The 20,206-nt window shown below is 34.4% G+C and overlaps 1 protein-coding gene across 1 annotated transcript in view; it reads left to right on the top strand.

Annotated features, from left to right (window-relative positions):
• The window catches only part of KAPP (kinase associated protein phosphatase), a 162,180-nt gene that overhangs the window by 79,384 nt on the left and 62,590 nt on the right, over window positions 1–20,206 (top strand). Inside the window, exon 8 of the mRNA XM_089831382.1 lies at window positions 8,621–8,715. Coding sequence (XP_089687508.1) covers window positions 8,621–8,715 — 95 coding nt within the window. The remainder of the gene's footprint in view (window positions 1–8,620; window positions 8,716–20,206) is intronic.

Raw genomic sequence — 20,206 nt, 5'->3', positions numbered from 1 at the left:
CAGTATTAAGCTTCAAACTAATTTTTCCTAGTATTATCTCCTCGAAAACTATATGGTTCATTTACTGGGAAAAAAACCTCAAGAGTCCTGTAATCTTTACTGCTGGAAAAACAAAATCTGATAAAATCTGGGAAAGCAGAGAATGAGTTCTGATTTCTGGTGATCCATATTAAATGCAAGTGATTTAATTGAATTGGGAGTAGCCCACTACATTGTATCTCTAAGTTGGAGTCACCTCTCTTACTAAGGAATTCAGATATTTCAATTTGGATTGGAAAGAGAAAGTGTGAAATATGTGTTTCTCAATGTAATGCGGATTGAAAAGAAAAGGATGTGGAATTAATTACATCAGATCTGTGAAGAAGGATTCATGCAGATTTGGTAGCAAGGATAGATGAAGTTTTATGAAGAGATTGTAGCAGAGTTGAGGAAGAGAAGTAAAAGCATCATTTGTGAAGGATAAGATCATCCATCATCCATTGTAGAAGCAACTTTGGTTGGTGCTTCGAAGAGAATGAGGGGTTGGTGCCTCTAGTGGGCAATTGCTCATGAATAGAATGAGGGGTTAGTGCGCCTAGTGGGAAAGTTTCTCATGAATTGAATGAATGTTTATGCCTCTTGTTAGTTGAGCCTATAAAGTTTGTCAAAGGGAGTTTGTATAAAAGCATTAAGTCGCCGTGGGTTTCTTTTTTTAGGGTTTCCACATATATCTTCTGTTCTCTGATAGATCTCTTGTTAGTACTGATGCATGTGCTTATTCTATTAAGTTGAAAAAGCAAAAGTATGTCGTTATACTACCCCACCCCCCACCCCCTAACTCCTTAGTATAACCATGTGCTCATCACATCGCTTGCAGCATATGAGTGATGGGCATCTTGCCATTTCAGTGTTATGCTAGTTTTTAAATTGAAAGCACTAAACTGCTCAAGTATTACAACTATTTGTCCTTTTGAGCCTGTATTATTCATATTCATAGTTCTGGAATTAAATTAGGAACTTGAAATACAAATAGTGCTTAAATTTATATTATTCAGTTATAAATTTCATTGATGATTGAATGATTCTTGTACTATCGCTATAAACATGGACCTTTGTCTTATCTTTGGGTGGTTAAATTTGACTTAGAGAAAATAAATCAAATGTTCTGGGTGTTTAATAATCTGCTTTATTCTTGTAGTAAAATATTTTCTGTTTGAGAATTTTTGATCTTTTTTCACTTTCTTTAACCCCATCAATCTCAGATAAGGGTTTTATATTATGTAATAATCATTTCTAAGTCTTGTATAGGCGATTGATAATCAATATGATGTATAATCCTGTTTTTGTTTGCCTAAAGTAGATGATCATTTACCCCTCATCATATATGTGTGTCAAAACACAGTACAATAGAACTCGTGGCGGATAATGAGTGTGTGGGTGTTGAAAAAGGCATTTCCTCAATTAGATTTACTCTCAGAGAAATCGTTATATGTTTAAGTAGAGTTGTAGTTCTCTTGACCTATTTGACCATGAGATCTGTTTGAAATGCTCATATAAATATGGTGGACAGTAAGCAAGCTTTGGGAATGAAATGAGCTCATATATTATTTCCAAAGCCTTTATTGTCAGCCTTTTTAATCAGCAGTTGCCGAGCTAGCTATTTGAGCTATTCGCTAGGTCCCTGCAGAGATTTCATGGGATGAAATCAGATGATATAAGATTGAAGTTATTATTGTTGGGGAGATTATACTACTCTTTGGTGATAATTTCTTTATGTGAGGCCCAATGGATGCAGAGGCAGTGATATGAAGTAACTTGTAATAAAATTTCTTGCTCTCAGCAACTTTAATTTTATCCGTTTAATCTCTGAGCATTTTAAATGAATGCATGCTTCAATCCCTGTGTGCTTACTGAATATCCTTATTAGGACCAAGTTAAATTCCTGATTATCCATTGGTGACATTGGTGATACAATGTCTTATCAGATTACAGTTCCCATAATCTATATATTTAGGAATGCAATTTCTCACTTCAACAGAATCCAGAGATGGCAGTGGGAAATCATACAAGAACAGTGGCATCAGAATAACAGTGGAAATTCCACCAGATAGCAGGCATATATTACAATTTACCAATTTGGGTAACTTTTTGAATCCAGTTGGGCTTGTGACACTGTAATGACCCTGCTCAAATCTGATCTCAAAATGCTGATAAAGGCTCAAGGAATTTCATCAAACACTTTGCATACAAGGATGTTAATGTTATAATTCTGTCGGATAAATTATATTATATATATGAGATATATAATATATGACAACTATTATATATGAAATAATTAACTTATATTAAGAGTGATATATATATATATATATATATATATATATATATGTATATATATATATATATAGTTTTATAACCATTATAATATATTAAGGGTATATTACTTGTGTTATCAATATAACTAATGTAAGTTAATATGTTAAAGGGACATGTCTCTTCAAGAGACATGCCTCTTTATTTCACATATATATTCATTCATCTAGTAACTTGGAAAACACATAAAAATTCTACAAGTGCTATTACAAGTTACAGATCCTATTTCACTAACATGGTATCAAAGCAAGTTCCCTACCTGCCTGTGAAGTTTAGAAGGACAATATGGTAAAGTGCAGGAATTTAACATTTAAGAGTGTGTTCGATTCTGATATTTGAGCTAGGTTGCTAAGTGCTGAATTCATTCTTGGAGTACATACTGCAATAGAGACAAGTTAGCACATACAGATATATTCAAGCAACATAGAGAATAAATCTTGATCGAGCCTTCATCATTAGAACAGAAAGAGACAATCCGTATTTGATCAAGCAAGTTTTATATCAGAACTAATCTGACTTTGAGTTGCATAGGGATGCAACAACGTAGGTGGTATTCATAAGGATGGATCCTTATGCAAGACCTCAAGTCACTCTCCTTGTTTTCTCCCTCCAGCAAGACCTTTGAATGAGCAAATGTTCCAGCATTGCAAGTCAGATTTCTTTCAGCCCTTGAAGTGCGAATCTAATTAGCAAATTAAGGATCAAATTTATGAGGATCATGTTTGCGAATTTGGTGTGCGATTTTGTACAGAAATAATACATAACAAGGGCTGCAAATTTTGGTTATGAGCCTTGAGACAAGGGCTACGATATATATAAGGACTGCGATATATATAACCTGGGATTTTGATTGCATGGGCTGCGAATTAAGGGCAGAATTGATGTGCGAATTGGGAAGCAATACATGACATCAATTCAAGGATAAACAATCAGACTTGTGATGTATTCTATCAGACTTACAGAGCAGATTGATGAATTTGGCATTGATAATCAAGGGCAAATTTGGAAATCAGAAGTGCTGATTTGATACAAGCCCTAGTGAGCAAAACTTGAAGCTGCCCAATATCATCGGGATTGTTTATTGACTATCGACCATGGAGATAAGTTGAAGGATTTTGTTAGGAACCAATACATGAGACCAATACAAGCTCATCATCTACTTCCTCATCTTCCATATTCTGATGCTTTTGATCCTTTTCATTGTTGACCATATATTCACCGAGCAACTGCAAGAGATGAGTTTCTCTTCTGTATTTCCGGCTCCCAATCGCCTCCCTCACTTCAACTAGAGTCAAATCTTTCAGAGCGTGCTCAAACTAGTGGTGATTTTTCTTATTGAGAATATGTTGCAACATGGTGGTCGTTCGTCTATTTTCAGTGCCTTCAGGAGGTGAATCTTGTACCGAAAATCTGTCGAGGACTTGTGTGACAAAGCAACCGTCTCTTGCCAACATCCATGCAAGGACCTCGAGATGCATCCCCCTGATTTTCAAAATAACTTCTCTGTATTCTTTTTTGCATCTCCTCTCTCTTCAGCTTCTCCACCAACGATTGTAGGCTATTAAAATTCCACGCGCTTTTTGACTTCAAAGCCTCTAAATCATAGCGAACTTGTTCTTTTTGGAAATGTTTGGGACGGAAGCCAAAAGCTCTAGGACCGTGTAACCAGAAAGAAACTAAGGTTATAATGCCAACTAAGGTTATATGTGATTTAGAATAGTGAGATAAGTATTCTATCTCAAGACTAATATTCTTTATTGTTTATTTTGAAATCAACCTCTTATATGTATCCTTGTATGCATTAAGAGTGTTAATTATCTCCTTATGCTCTTGTTCTTTTCTTTTGTCTCCGAGTATATTCAATAATATAAGAGTGGGAATCTAACATTGTAAGGGGGAATGATAACCAGTGTTCTATTCCCATTTGAATCGTCCTTATACGGGAGTAGAAAAGACGTACTCAAATTGTTTGACAATTCTTACATGGAGGCATTTCCTGATTTGATGCATATGGACCTTCATTGATCAAACTTATATTATTATTGCAGGTAAGTATTTATTATCCTCGGGTATTGCATGTATCTACTCATTGTAGTCTCTCTCTTATTTTGTATTTTTATAATTACTATAAAGAGCTATTTGTCTCTGAGGATGTTCTTGCAAGAAAAGAAGATTGGTACGTTAGGCATGCTACCAAATAGTGCGCAGACTCAATCTTATGATAGTAGCTCCAAAGAAGCTGTGATTTAGGATTCACGAATCATCTAATGATTAGGTTGGATAATGTGAGTTTCTTGAAGCAAATATCCTTGATGATTGAAATTATGAGAGGGAGTCAAACAGTTCATTAGACGCAATCTTGGAGAAAGAGAGGGAGCAAAAATAAAAATAAAAATGCTTAAATCAAACTTTTGATGATATTGGTTCAGAAGGAGTAGACCTTATCGATGGATTCAACACCAGTTAGAAACTATAATAGCTAAAGGACTATGATTCATGGGATAAAGTCTCATGTATATAGGTTGGAAGGCTTTATGCTATTAGGATACCCATTGAACTAGGGAAGCATGACATGACTTGCTTCCAAAAGAGGTTGGAAGGATGATAAGAGATTTAGAGGAAGTCTGACACTTCATCGGAAAGAACCTTGTGCTAAGAGGTTAGAAAAGTTGATATCAAACTAAGAGGGAGAAACCTTATTCTTTGATATGTTTTATGGTGAATATTGTGACAACTCCATATGATAGTATTCATGAACATTTGATGTCATACATGTATGAGGATGTCCCTGTGTACATCATGAAGAAGTGACAATTTCTAAATGATTATCACTTGTATTAGGAGAAGTTGTTGTAAAGTGACGTCCTTACAATAACTTGTAGCATGATTCATTTTTGCGAAATTGTTTCATGTAAAGGCTTTATCTTATAAATCAACAACTAGGCGGTTGATATCATTAATTTGATTATCTACAAGTTGTTGTATAGATATATTTCGGTACTTGGTGTATATTTTGCCTTGATATTCTGATAGGCCATTACCACATTGAGTACTTGGTGGATATCATTTAGTTGATGTTCTGATAGGCCATTACTTAGAGTATTTGGTGAATATCATTTGATTGATATTTTGATAGGCCAATGCTCATGTTACCAAATATGATATCAAATAGTAATTGGTGAATATCATATGTTGATATTTTGATAGGCCAATACTTACATGATATCATATTCTAGAAATCTTCTGATCAAAGATTTCTTATATGTATTATTTTTGAAATATTACCTATGGTGTAATATTTATGTGTTTTATCCTTCTTCATTAAGAGGGAGTGTTAATGTTATAATTTTGTTGGATAAATTATATTATATATATGAGACATATAATATATGACAACTATTATATATGAAATAATTAACTTATATTAAGAGTGATATATATATATATATATATATATATATATATATATATATATATATATATATATATATATATATATATAGATAGATAGTTTTATAACCATTATAATATATTAAGGGTATATTACTTGTGTTATAAATATAACTAATGTAAGTTAATATGTTAAAGAGACATGCCTCTTTATTTCACATATATATTCATTCATCTAGTAACTTGGAAAACACATAAAAATTCTACAAGTGCTATTACAAGTTACAGATCCTATTTCACTAACAAAGGGTCATATGACTGATATAACATTTCAGTTTGCTTTAATGACTCTTTTCTTCAATTAGCATCAATTAGAATGTTTACAAATGACTCTAAATTGATTAGACCTAACATGAATATGCAACTTATTTTGACAATATTCAATGCACATATGTGATTGAAACTACTTGCAATATGCAGCTACAGCAACTAGTAATTATGACAAACACTTTGGATGCAACCTAAGATGACATTTATGCGCTTACAGCCAAGTGGTATTTTAACAAACATTTGGTATGCATAATTATAACATTATTTATGCCAAAAAAAAAGAACCTACAGCCAATTGACATTTTGACAAACAATTGGCATGTAAACTAATAAGTTGATCATGAATGGCAATAACATATTCAATTACAATAGTAGTTGACCCACAACTTATTTCTCCTTCTTTGCAATAAAATGTCTACTACAATGATGCTATGAATTGGTCAAGACTCTTGGCTTACGACTGTTTGACAATAGTGCTAAATTTGATTTTCTGAGTATTCACTTATAGCAGCAATTAAAATGCCTATGATGACAATGCAAACTACTTAGTGAATGCAAGAAGAACCTGGTAATGATGACACCCAATGTTGTTGATGAAGAAACAATAAAAATCCAATGTGATAGGCACCTTCCAAGCTCAAATTGAAATACTCAAGCTGCTGCCCTTGTTCTTGCCTAGCAAAAATTTAGATAATTAATTGCAGCACCAAACGCCTTCCAATTTGCCTCTAAAATGATTGTCTCGACGATAGGAATTGAATGCAACAATACCCAGAATGATTGGCCTCCTCAATCGAAAGGTATGAGCAAAAACATGAGACTCACATAGGTTGATCAACCTCCATGGCAGCAGATTATGAAGGTCTGTAATGATCTTGCTTATTAACATAATCAATCTCAGCAATACATCAGCGGCTGAAGTAACTCTTCATCAAATGCAACAATACATCAGTTGTTGCAAGTACAATAATACATCAACTATTGTACTCAAATAATCTCTGCCGTGAAGCACAAGATTGGACTTCTAAAGGAAAGCCCACAATTAACAATAATTCAGCTGGTATCTTACGGCCTCAAAATTGCATAACCAATGAGGGTTTTCGTCCTCAAAGGGTCCTCCAATGGCTGAAACCCTAGCTGGCTTCTCCAACAAATGATCATATCAAACAATCATCAATTGTTGAACAATGAGAATGAGGCCCATGATGTCTATTTATACTTTTTCCTCAAGAGGTTGGCCCAAAATCTAGAAGCTTACAGAAATTATTTTATTTTTATTAAGTGACTTTATGATATATTATTTTATTTAAGTCACTTTATTAAATTAATTAAATATAAAGTTACCTTTTAATATTAATTTATCTGACAACTTTATAAAGAATTAATTTAATACCACTTATTTATTTAATTAAATAATTAATTAGTCATCCTCATAAAATATTCATTATTTTGGACAACTTAATCAATTAAATTAATTAAATCAAATTACCTCCAAAACGGGGACATCATAGACACTGAAAGTCCTATGAAAGATTCTTATTAAGTTGTTGCCTGGCATCTTAAACTGAGGAGTATTAAAGCTGTTCTTTTCTCAATAGATACTACCATTATTAATACATGTTTAAGCAGTCTGTAGTGCATGATTCTTTATGGTGAAACATTTCTATTTACACTGCTTGTTTGCCTATTTTTATGCATAATTTTGGTGTTATGGTAATCACTGATCAATTTTAGCTTAGATTAGTTTTTTCTTTTCTGTATTTAATTCAACTCCAACTGTCTGAATCCCTTGAGATGGCAATATGGCGTTTTCAATTGTTTTAAAAATCTTATGCCATTGTAAATAGAAATAACAAGATAAGCTGATAACATGTGATGATCTATAGCACAGTTTACAGATTCAGTTTTGGAGAGTACTCGGCAAACCCAAATTTTTCAACTCAGCATCATAGAAATAATTAAAAATTAAAATCTCTTCCTGAATATTTTTTTGTAAAATTTAATTACAAAATACATTTAATTAAAAACTGACATCTTGAAAGAGAAAATGCATGGGTTTATCACAAAAACAGCATGTCAAAAACACATCTTAACCAGAATTTTATGTGCATTAACATTTTTATCCATGTTTTTTTTTGTCTATAAAAATGCGAGATTAAACTTGTGAGTACTTGCCCAACAAAAAAAGATAGTACTCCGCAACTTGGGGAGTATTTGTAGAGTTTGCAAACTATGATCTAGGGAACTAATTGTGGCCTAAACATGGAGTTGGAGGAAGATGGTAGAATGTTGCAATTGATGGCAGAACTCTGTTTTTATGTTTTTATTATTTAATTTCCTTTATATGTTCTATATTAGAAACTTGTTTTCCTTGTTTGTATGATGCCTGAGATTTTTATTTCATGTAATCATGGGAAACATCCATGGGAGTTTTTACCTTCTGAACAATTTCATTCATTTATTTCTATTTAAATATCAGGACTTATGGTGGCTTGGATATTTTTACTGATGGAATGTTTTAGGCTTACAAGCTCCAAAAACTTTTCAGGGCTGCACAGCAACAGTTCTCTTGCTATGGCATGATTTTAATGAGGTTTTTTTTGCACAGTGTGCAAACGTCGGAGACTCAGCATGTGTTTTCAAGTAAAAATCTCAACTTCAAATCCGTGTACTTTTAACTATTAATAATCTTTCCACTCATTCTTTATTTACTACGAACATTTATTCCTTAATGCATTGTTTCAGTAGGCTTACTGAGAAAATGTAAGAAAAATAAAATTTGAATACAAATGAAATGAAATGTTCATCATGTGCATTTCTACACATGAAAGGCATTGGGACTGTATATGAACAGTTTTTTAGTGCACACTTAGAGAAAATTAACACAACAAAAAGCAACTGGAAGAGCATGTGTGACATGAATGGCATAGAAATGATTAATACCTGCATATTCATGCAGCTCCAATTGAATTAGTGAAAGAATCTATGTAACTCCAATTTTCTGCTGTCTTCCCTTCTGCCTCTCTTCACCTACAGAGAGGCTTGATGGTCATGCAAAATGACAAACGATGGCCTCCAAGCATTAGGTCCTCCAGCTGCTCCCACCTTTTCTATCTGCTGCTATGAGGGAATAGGGTTGTGGAATAGCAACAAACAAGCATGTTCTTGTTCTTCTTTCCTGCAACTGCTGCAATTGCTTGCCTTCCAATCTGTTGCTTCCAACAAAGATTTCATGCATTAACTGGCGACAATACATGCATCCTTTCATGCCTATAATTGGCCACTGCCAAAGCATCTGATCTCTGTACCATTCATCACTGCCACATGGAGAAGCCAACCATTTTGCTTTGTCCAAGTAATTGATTCCCTGGATACCAAATCATATATTCGACCAAAATGTTGCCCACTGTTGTAACATGTAGCTGACTATAGTAGTTATATTATGAGTAGAAAAATACCAAATTATGGAGAATGGAAGCATCCATTGCTTTGCATACCCTTAAGCGTCTATTTACTTCTTCCTTTCTCAAATATGATCCACGTGAGCAATAAAGTAATTTCCCATAACATATCAATGCTTTTGTTAACAAGATCCAATGTGACCAAATGAGGTAATTTGCCACAACCTATGAATCAGTTTGGTAACAAGATCCAATCTGACCAATGAAGTAATTTCCTGCAACCTATCATTCGTTTTTGGTGGGTTAATTAATATTGTACATCGACAGCTTTTTCAACTTTGACAATGCTCATTCATAGTATACTTGAGACATAAGGTTGAGGAAATTAGAACTTCTTTTATCAAACATGATCCGTGCAAGCAATAAAGTAATTTCCCATAACATATCAATGTTTCTGGTAACACGATCCAACGTGATCAATGAAGTAATTTGCCACAACCTATCAACCATTTTGATGACGAGATCCAATGTGACTAATGGAATAATGTCCTGCAACCTATCAATCTTTTTTGGTAGGTTAATTGATATCATACATTGACTTCTTTTTCACCTTTGACAATGCCCATTTGTAGTATACTTGAGACATAAGGATGAGGAAATTAGAACTTGAATAGGATGATGAATTGAGGCATCAAAAAGAGATCAGAATAAATGCATAACGAAAAATCTCAAAACCTTGGAAGGAACAAGATTATTTGTGTGTTTTCCAGGTTGATTTTGCACTACAAGTTTGATCCAGATCCATTCTGTGAACAGAATTGATTACTAGTGGTTGGAAATTTGGGAAATAACCAAAATTTTGACCAAATGAGGTAATTTGCCTTAACCTATGAATCAGTTTGGTAACAAGATCCAATCTGACCAATGAAGTAATTTCCTGCAACCTATCATTCGTTTTTGGTGGGTTAATTAATATTGTACATCGACAGCTTTTTCAACTTTGACAATGCTCATTCATAGTATACTTGAGACATAAGGTTGAGGAAATTAGAACTTCTTTTATCAAACATGATCCGTGCAAGCAATAAAGTAATTTCCCATAACATATCAATGTTTCTGGTAACACGATCCAACGTGATCAATGAAGTAATTTGCCACAACCTATCAACCATTTTGATGACGATATCCAATGTGACTAATGGAATAATGTCCTGCAACCTATCAATCTTTTTTGGTAGGTTAATTGATATCATACATTGACTTCTTTTTCACCTTTGACAATGCCCATTTGTAGTATACTTGAGACATAAGGAAGAGGAAATTAGAACTTGAATAGGATGATGAATTGAGGCATCAAAAAGAGATCAGAATAAATACATAAAGAAAAATCTCAAAACCTTGGAAGGAACAAGATTATTTGTGTGTTTTCCAGGTTGATTTTGCACTACAAGTTTGATCCAGATCCATTCTGTGAACAGAATTGATTACCAGTGTTTGGAAATTCGGGAAATAACCAAAATTTTGTTCATTGCACTTCCAACTTCAATGTTCCTGGGCCTTGCAAAAATTATAGGATTCAGAAAAGTATATATAGATGTGTTTGAGATGTATTTTGGTTTTAGAAGATTGAGTTGCATGTTTCATTAGTGTCCTTAGTTATTGGATTCATTCTTAGGAGGTCGGATCGGATTTGTGCCCGGATTTGTCCTTTTTTCTTTTCCTTTTTTTCTTTATAGTCGTAACGACTTTGATTCATAGTTTCGTACTAGAATCATAGATTCATACTATGAAATGATTTAGAATCGTAGATTCCTACTATGAAATGATTTAGTTTTAGAATTATACATATTCCTCTTATTTTTGTTGTATATTTAATGCATATATAAAAATCTTTTTATATACACACACACACACACACGAATCCTTGGGCATCATAATAGGATTTTTTCCTTTTTTCAGGAATCCATGGATCCCGTTCACATACTCGAATTCACATGCTCGAATTGGCAACTAAGTTAACATCATAGAAAGAAAATTCAGCTCTTCCGTGGTTGTGAAAAATAGGCACAAAAATAGAAGGCAGCCATTGTTGCTTCCACTTGTATCTATCCAGCCAATTTGTACAATTACCTCTAGCAAAAGCTGGTTTTCCCTCATCGAGTTTCCAGGATGATAATTTGAAGCATGTGAATATGCAAATTTATTTTGTGATTTTATTCACCCGTCTTAATTTTTTGAAAAAAAATATTTGTTTTTTCTCATGTCCCTTTTTAGGGACATAGGAATTTAAATGACAAGTTAAAAAAATATTAAAATGACTTTAATGGAGCTCAATAAAGATTAATAAAGTCATTTTAATTTATAAAAGGGGAATAATAAATAGACGAATAAAAAGGAATTCCAAGAGATAGGAAGCTGGAAAATAAAGGTTCATAGGGATGATAGAGAGAATTATATCTGGATTATGCTGAATTTTATGTTTGATTTCTCTTGGAGAATTTTGGGAAGCTTTGGCTTTTAGTAAGTTTGAGGACAGAAACCCTTGAGTCTGGAGGTAGTTGTTGATGTTTTGGTAGCTTTAGTAGGATAAACCTCCTAGATGAGAGAGTATTTAATATAATTACAATGATATATATACACACACAACTTTGATTAAGTTATCTATTATATTAATTATATTAATAGACATGTCCCATGAAGGGACATGTCTCTTATCATTTTATTCCTCATACAAATAGAGATTGATGCATTTGGAAAACACATACCAAAATATTATGGCAGTGCTATTACATCTGCAAGGGATCCTCATAAAATAACATGGTATTAGAGCCTAATTGCAGATGTAAATCAAATAAAAAGGAAGCTTACATGGGATATGAAGATGTGTTTATGGTGTTGCTAGGCAAAAGACAAGGTTACATCTCAGTGCGTAGTATATGTCAAAAATGGTAATCTATCTTTCTCAGTGTTCAGATTATTCTGGAAACATAGATTCTGCATAAGTACATCCAAGGAGGACACCATGAAATCCTTAAAGCAATGTTAAATCAATCTCGGTGGTGGAACAAATTTATGAGAGAGATGGATGAGAGAAAACAATGTGCAACCATGAAAGGCCATTCGAAGATATGTCAATAAATTTAAGCTCGAAATGCTTGATTGTGTTGACATTTGGAGTCTAGATCATAAATCTTTCCTACACCTTGTTGAATACGTAGAAGTTGATAAAGCAACTTGTGGAACTATGTAGGCCTCCGTATTTAATCAACTAGGCTCACAGACTACCGAACCCACCCGGACAAGATTCTGCCTTTGCTCCTTTATCGCATGGAATAGCAAACCATACCAGGCAATAAAATACACCGTAGTTACTTGGAATGATTAAAATAAAATAAAAAAAGGAAATAATTATCAAATGCTACGAATAGAGGAATGCCACATGAGTAATATTGAAAGAATGAGACAAGGGAACCACTGGGTGCTTGGACTAGTCAAGACCTGTGACTCGAGCTTTAATGATTGATGTCGTCCAAAATAACATTCGTAGGGCATTGGTATTGTAATAACCACTTGACGAATTGGAATCATTTATTAAGAATAACATATCGGGCATTAAAGATGGCAGAATCCCACACAATAGCTAAGGGAGTCAAGTAATCATTGAATCCCTGCAGTAAAGAAGAGCTAATGGGGTTTTGGAATCCACCCTAGTCATCCAAGAAAGGCATTCAAGAAAGAATAACCAAAAGTTGCCACCTTGATGTAAGGTGATAGGTGCCAATCCCATTAAGGTAAAGTATATGTGTGTATTATTATTTTTATATATTATTTAATTTTCTTAAATTATTAATATTTAAGTAGAATACAAAAACATATATATTAGTATAAGGAGATAATTATAAGTTATATGGAAAGTAATAGAATAATGAGATGAATATTTTATTATATTACTTTTGTGGTCAACCTCTTATTTGTATGTCTATATGTACTATAAGTATTGTGTACCTTGATTTTTTCTCTGAGAATGTCATTAAGGTAGAGGGAGATTAAAATTTCAGAGCAAGCTTGACTTTTCATTTCAAGCAACCTTGAAAGAGAGGGAGCAAATAGAGGATATGATTTGGTCAAGCTTTAGTGATCTCAATCTTATTGACTCAGAGGGAGTAAACTATGTTGAGATGGCTTCTTTAGTGATGAATAAATTGTAGCAGTCGAGAGGACTGTGATTCACGAATATACTTTGTGACTATGTGATTTTAATGGGCCTACCCCCTGTCCCCTGTGTACATCATGAGGAGGTGACAACTTCCAAATGATATCACTTGTATTTGTAGAAGTTATTGTAAGGTGATGATCTTACAATAGCTTGTACTATGATATTAAACAAATTGAGTATATGGTGAATGTTATGCGAATTGATGTTCAGGAGGCCATTACACAGAGTACTTGGTGAATATCAAATGAGTTGACATTCTTGAAGCCATTACTCACAGTACTGGGTGAATATCTCGTTACTCGACACTTAGGAGGCCATTGCTCAAAGAGTACGTGGTGAATGTCAAATAAGTTGACATTCAGGAGGTCATTACTCCCAATATCTTTATATTACATTGAGGTAATATATGATCGAATGTTTATCCTCCCTAGCTAAGAGAGAGTGTTGATGTTTTGGTAGCTTTAGTAGGATAAACCCGTGAGATCATAGAGTAGTTAATACAATTACAATGATATATATATACACACACAACTCTGTTTAAGTTATCCATTATATTAATTATATTAATAAACACGTCCCATGAAGGGACATGTCTCTTATCGCTTTATTCCTCATACAAATAGAGATCAATGCATTTGGAAAACACATACTAAAATATTATGGCAGTGCTATTACATCTGCAAGCAATCCTCATAAAATAACAGTAGTGGACAAAAACCCTTTGTTGGATATACACTCAGGTGACTCGTGCTTGAAATTCATATTTCTAGTTATCCAATCCAAATGTAAGTTAAACTTTGACTATGATTGGATATTTGTTGTTATTCTACTGAGATTTAAATGCAATATTTATATCTCATTCAGAATCTCTATTACAGTTGAATATCTTATAATTTTCAGTGTAATGTGTTGGTTAAATTAAAATCAGTTGCTTGCAAATTATTTCTTAAAAGATAAAATTTAATATTTAGAATATTGGAAGTCTTGGTTTGTATTATGATATATGTGGAATGAATTAAGTTTGAATATTTCATCTGCTGTGCTGGAGATATGCCTGGTGCTTGTGGGACCTGAATTTTTATCTCATAAAGTTTGGTTCTTATTTGAAGTATGTCTTGAGAAATATATCAATGGAAATGGTGCTGCAATTTTTTTAAGTGCCCTAAGTTTGGAGTAGTCTAATATTTTGGATATTTAATCTGGGCCTTATTATCATCTAAAATAATAGTCCTGTGTGATGGAGCAAAATTTAGGGCCTCTCATTTGATGAATAATGTTGGAGATTGGCTAATGTTTTGTATGTTTTGTTTAGTAAGAATGTGTTAGCAAGAACGTTGCTGCATTGTTATTAAGACAAATAAGAAACTGGAGTTGCCTCTCATTTTATAAATAATGTTAGAGATTGGCTAATGTTTTGTATTTTTTGTTTAGTAAGAATGTGTTAGCAAGAACGTTACTGCATTGTTATTTAGACAAATAAGAAGCGGGAGTTGTAAAGAATCAATGAATGGTTTGGTTTGTTGTTATTCAAGATTACCAACAGGCAATAAAATCAGGTTTATGGAGTTCCTTACATTGGCTGGAAAGAAACCATCTGCAGTTTGATATACATATAAAATACATTGTGATAGAACTATTATGCTGGGTGACATATTGGGCATGTGTATACACTTCTGCAATTGATTGTTTGTGCGCAGCGATTATGAACTTCACTCTGCAAAATGATTAATGACTATCATTATCATTTCATACAGGACAGTAATAAACAGAATGACTTGAGGATTGAAATAGGTCGCAGAACAGGAAAAATTGAAGGAATGGACAATATATATACACAGTTGACAACCTAGTCAGCATGAATTTATATGCTCAGCATCTCTTACATTACAGTCATAGCTAATATGGGAGTTCAGTTGATCATTTGACTTTAATCCGATCTTTTCAACAAATTCAAGTGGATCTTTCCACAGGCAGACAGAAAATGAATCAAACCAAAAACAATGATTACAATGTTCTATAAGTATTAAAACTTGAATCAGAAGATAGGGATAACTGTGAAGGATCACCCATTTAGAGAAGACTGATGAATCCTATATATACATAGCAACATCACATAAATTACCAACCTCCAAATCATCCGATAAGCATGAGAAAAATGAACAGTCAAGAATTAACAGTGGAAGAAAGACATTGATCACAGACTATAGATATTGGTGACCTTGTGAGAAACATCAATGAGTTCAAAAGCAATAACAATTAAAGAAGCGACAGCAATATAAGTGCAACAATGATACTGATGGGTTTGAAAGATCGAATATTTGGACCACAAATAAAAATAGTAATTATGGTCATTCAAATTGAAAGTAAAGTAGTTGTAGGAAATGACATGATATGTATCAACAGCGAAGTAAAATTTCATATGCAGTGATATATCAATAGCCTAAACAACGATATTGGAAACAATATAGGAACAAGAGGAACTGATGTTTAGAAATTGCTGGAGAAGTAGTGAAACAGAAAAATGTGCATAAATTAGAGGCAAGACTATACAACAATATATTTATGCAGTGGAAAACTTTTGTGTTATCAGAAGAGCATCAAAATTATTCATGTTGACTTGGTATGCATGACTGTGTATGATTCGCTGCAACTTGCAATACTCAGCAACCCTGCCATATGTGCCGCGACTACTTTCACAGCTCTGCTGCGAATCATTTGGAGCACCTTTAGATAGCAGTAACTTTTGACCAAGTTGAGTCTCCCACACGGTTTTCCAGATATTATCTTTATTATAGAGAAGTTGCTACTAATAACTCATAATCCACTTGAGGGCAGTGATGGGATTTGCAACGACAAATATGTTAGAGAAGACAACAGGCTGGGACCACATAGAGACTGAGCATAGGAAAGGAGACAGGTCGGGACCACAGAGAGTTGCAGACAACAAAGCAAGAGAGACAAAACCCTATTATTATTTTATCAAACATCGAGATTATAGGATGGACTCTGCAAATTACCCTTTGTTCTCTTTTTTTTCCTACTGTATTTGTTTATGAACGGTTTTGAACCCGAAAACTGCATTCACCTTTTCTCTCACAACAAAATATTTGTTTATGAACGGTTTTGAACCCGAAAACTGCATTCACCTTTTCTCTCACAGAGAGATTCTACATCTGGGTTAACAATGCAGAATATTGTGAGGATAAGAATAGGAGGCTCTACACTGAAAATTTAGGATCAGGACAGGCAGTAGTATGGGAAACTAAACCAGTATTTGAACACTCTCAGGATGGCATAGTGGTCGCTTTACAGTACTCAAAAGCAATCACAACCAAGGGCTATCACAGATCGTCAATACATCTCGCCAGAAACACAGCAGGAAAAGCATCGTGATGTAAACACCAAATTCATTTTCGTCAATGAAAAGCAATACCTAGGTATACTTAAATGGAGACAGATCCGGAAGAAGAAAAGACAACTGCAGAAGATGAAACTTATCATGATTTTACCAAGGACAGCTAAAAACCTCCTAATAACCGAAACAACGGAACAAGCAAAAGATGTATCACCAATATAAGAGGAATCTTAGGAAACTGTGACAGGGATTCCTACAATAAAAGATGAGGCAGACAAAGGAACCTACGAGGGGGGCTTTCTACAAGAACCTTACAACCCCTCCTCCTCTACTTTGCTTTGGTCTTCAGAAACGTATGTGAATGACCTTATGGACATGAAAAGAAGGGTAGAGGACTTGGAGGAGAAAGGATAGCAGGATAGAGAAAGGTTGCAGGAGGTCACAATAACTAGCTGGGAACTTTAAAGAGAAAATAAATGGTTGAAAAAGCAGGTCTTAAAATCTTCAAGATGGCATCGAGAGAGGGCAGCAAGAAATAATCACTATCAAATAGGCTTTGAACGAAGGGAAAGTGACAATAGAAAATAACTTGGAAAAAACAACTAAATCATATACCACAACAAAAATGGACGAAGTTCAAGCAACATTAGCAGGCATGTTGCTAAGAGAAAACGAACTAAAAGAGAAAATAAAAGAAGCCAAATCATGGGCATAGTGGTCAATGAACCATCCATGGAACAGAAGGAAGTCATTCAAAAACAAGTCAAGAGACAAATCAGAGAGGAGAAGGAAATACAAGAAAAGGCTGTAAACATCATTATCAAAGGCTTAAAAGACTATGGGGAATGTGAGAAAACAAAGATTTTGACACATGACTTCAATAGGGACAAACTAAAATGGACGGGTAAAATCCGGCAAGGAAACAGAATTGGCAGAAGTATGGGAATGGGGAAAAATAGACATGTGAGAGTTACTTTCAGCAACATAGAAGATAAGAGTGCAATTTTGAATAATAGGGGGCTACTCAAAGACACTCAAATATGCTTAGACGAGGATTTGACCATTATCCAACAAGAGGAAAGGGGGAAGGAGTGGGATAAAGTAAAATCGACAAGGGTTGCCTGCAAATGGGCTTCGATGAAAAACGGTAAAACATAGATTGCTGACAAATCAGCGAATCATAGCCGAGGGACAAGACATTATTTTTCTCATAGAAACACACGAACATGAGGGATGTAGGATTCCAGATTTCGAAGGGTATAATAAAATCTCCGTGTGGAATGAAGAAACAAAGACAAGTAAAGGTCATGGAGGGATTACTATCTTGATAAAAGATATGTGGAACAAAACCATAAAATTGGAGAAAGAGGGCCCAAATAAACAATTTATATGGCTGAAGATTGAAGATGATGAGGAGATTACATGGCTAGCAGCATGCTATTTCGCACCAAAGAGCTCTAAATTCTACAAAAAGAGACATCTAGTAAACAAAGATCCATTTGCAGCTTTAAAGAAAGACATGCTTTCCTTTAATCAAACTGGTAACACTATCCTTCTAGGAGATTTTAATGCTAGGATAGTGAGTAACCAGGCTATTCAGCTGGGCAATGATCTAACAGAGGACAATAATCTCTTTTGGCTAAAAGAAGATGATGACAATATCAGCAAACGGAGTTCTCAGGATGAATAAGGTGGTGTGTCCCACTTTGGGGCTGAACTCGGCTATGCAGCCTCCACGGATTAATTGTGTAATGGTATGAAGATGTGGCCAAAATCAAACAAATTTACTTGCAAAACTATAATGGACAAAGTGTGATAGACTATCTAATATGTTCGCAATCAATCATCACCAAAGTAATTGATTTCAGAATTAAATAATGTTCCATAGAGCTAAATTTAGACCATAGGCCTCTTTGTATTAAATACAATATGAAGGTCAAAAGACGGAAAAGTGATCAGGTCCTAGATGAAAGCACAAAAAGACATAAAGAGAGTAAGATTCTTATAAACAACGATAATAAAAAGATATTTTGCACCACTCTTGAACAACAGCTCCAAATGCATCATGACATAACGAATATCAAGGAAAACAGTGATAAGAAAAGTCACATCAGCAACAATTTTCTAATCGCACTAATTAAGGAAGCGCTAAAGGGTTGCAAGGGAACAAGGAGAAAGAAGAGGCATCTCAAGCACCTTTTCGGCTAACCCATGGTATGACGAAGAATGCAAGGCCGCAAACATGAAATTTAAGGGAAAAAGGAAAACAAAACAATTATAAGAGAATACAAACAACTGATCAAATCCAAAAAAGAAGAATATGTGATTAATCGAAGGAAGGAGCTAATCGTGTTAGGAAAGCACAATCTTATAGATTTTGGGAGGAAGTTACAACAAGCTAGGAAATAGGTTGAAAATAAAATTACGGATTCTCAATGGTTGGAGTATGCAAAGACTCTTTATGAGAGATTGGAGGATGAAGTTTCACTCTCCACAACCAACAATTCAGATGAACTATTTTCTGATGAAGACATTACTCTAGGGATAAGGAGATTGGCAAGTGGAAAAGCTCAGTATGTTGATGGGCTGCAGGCTGAATTTCAAAAGTGAGGGACAGATTTGTTGACTCCACACATCAGGAACATTTTTAATATGGTCACGCAAGGCTGCTTTCCCATGTAGTGGACCACCAGTGTAGTTATTCCTCTCCATAAGAGCAGGGATTTCAACAACCTTTCCAACTACCGCACCATCATGGTGAACCCCCTATTAAGCAAATTCTATGGGATTATGGTAGAGTGGAGAATCAGTGGATGGGCAGAAAAAGAAGGGAAAAGAGCTATGGGACAAGCGGGTTTTAGACCAAAACAGTCCACCATTGATCACTGCATTACCCTAAGGTTCCTCGTAGAAAAAATGTGGTATAAATAGGGAGAAGAGGCTTTTTTCTGCCTTGTTGACTTTAAGAAAGCTTTCGACACCGTCCCTAGGGATAAGTTATGGAATAGGATGGAAGAATTAGAGGTCTCAACAGAGCATAGAGCTTCTGTTTATAAACTTTACGAACAAGTTAAAGCGAAAATTAGAACCAAAGTGGGCATGTTAGAATGCTTTGGCAGTGACATAGGGGTCAAACAGGGATGACCGTTATCGCCTACCTTG

This window comes from Cupressus sempervirens, chromosome 5 (genome assembly GCF_028749045.1).
Source record: "Cupressus sempervirens isolate cs-2001-9-10 chromosome 5, ASM2874904v1, whole genome shotgun sequence".
Taxonomy (NCBI): Eukaryota; Viridiplantae; Streptophyta; class Pinopsida; order Cupressales; family Cupressaceae; genus Cupressus; species Cupressus sempervirens.
The sequence above is the reverse complement of the archived record's forward strand: the minus strand, read 5'-3'. Positions and strand labels throughout refer to the sequence as shown.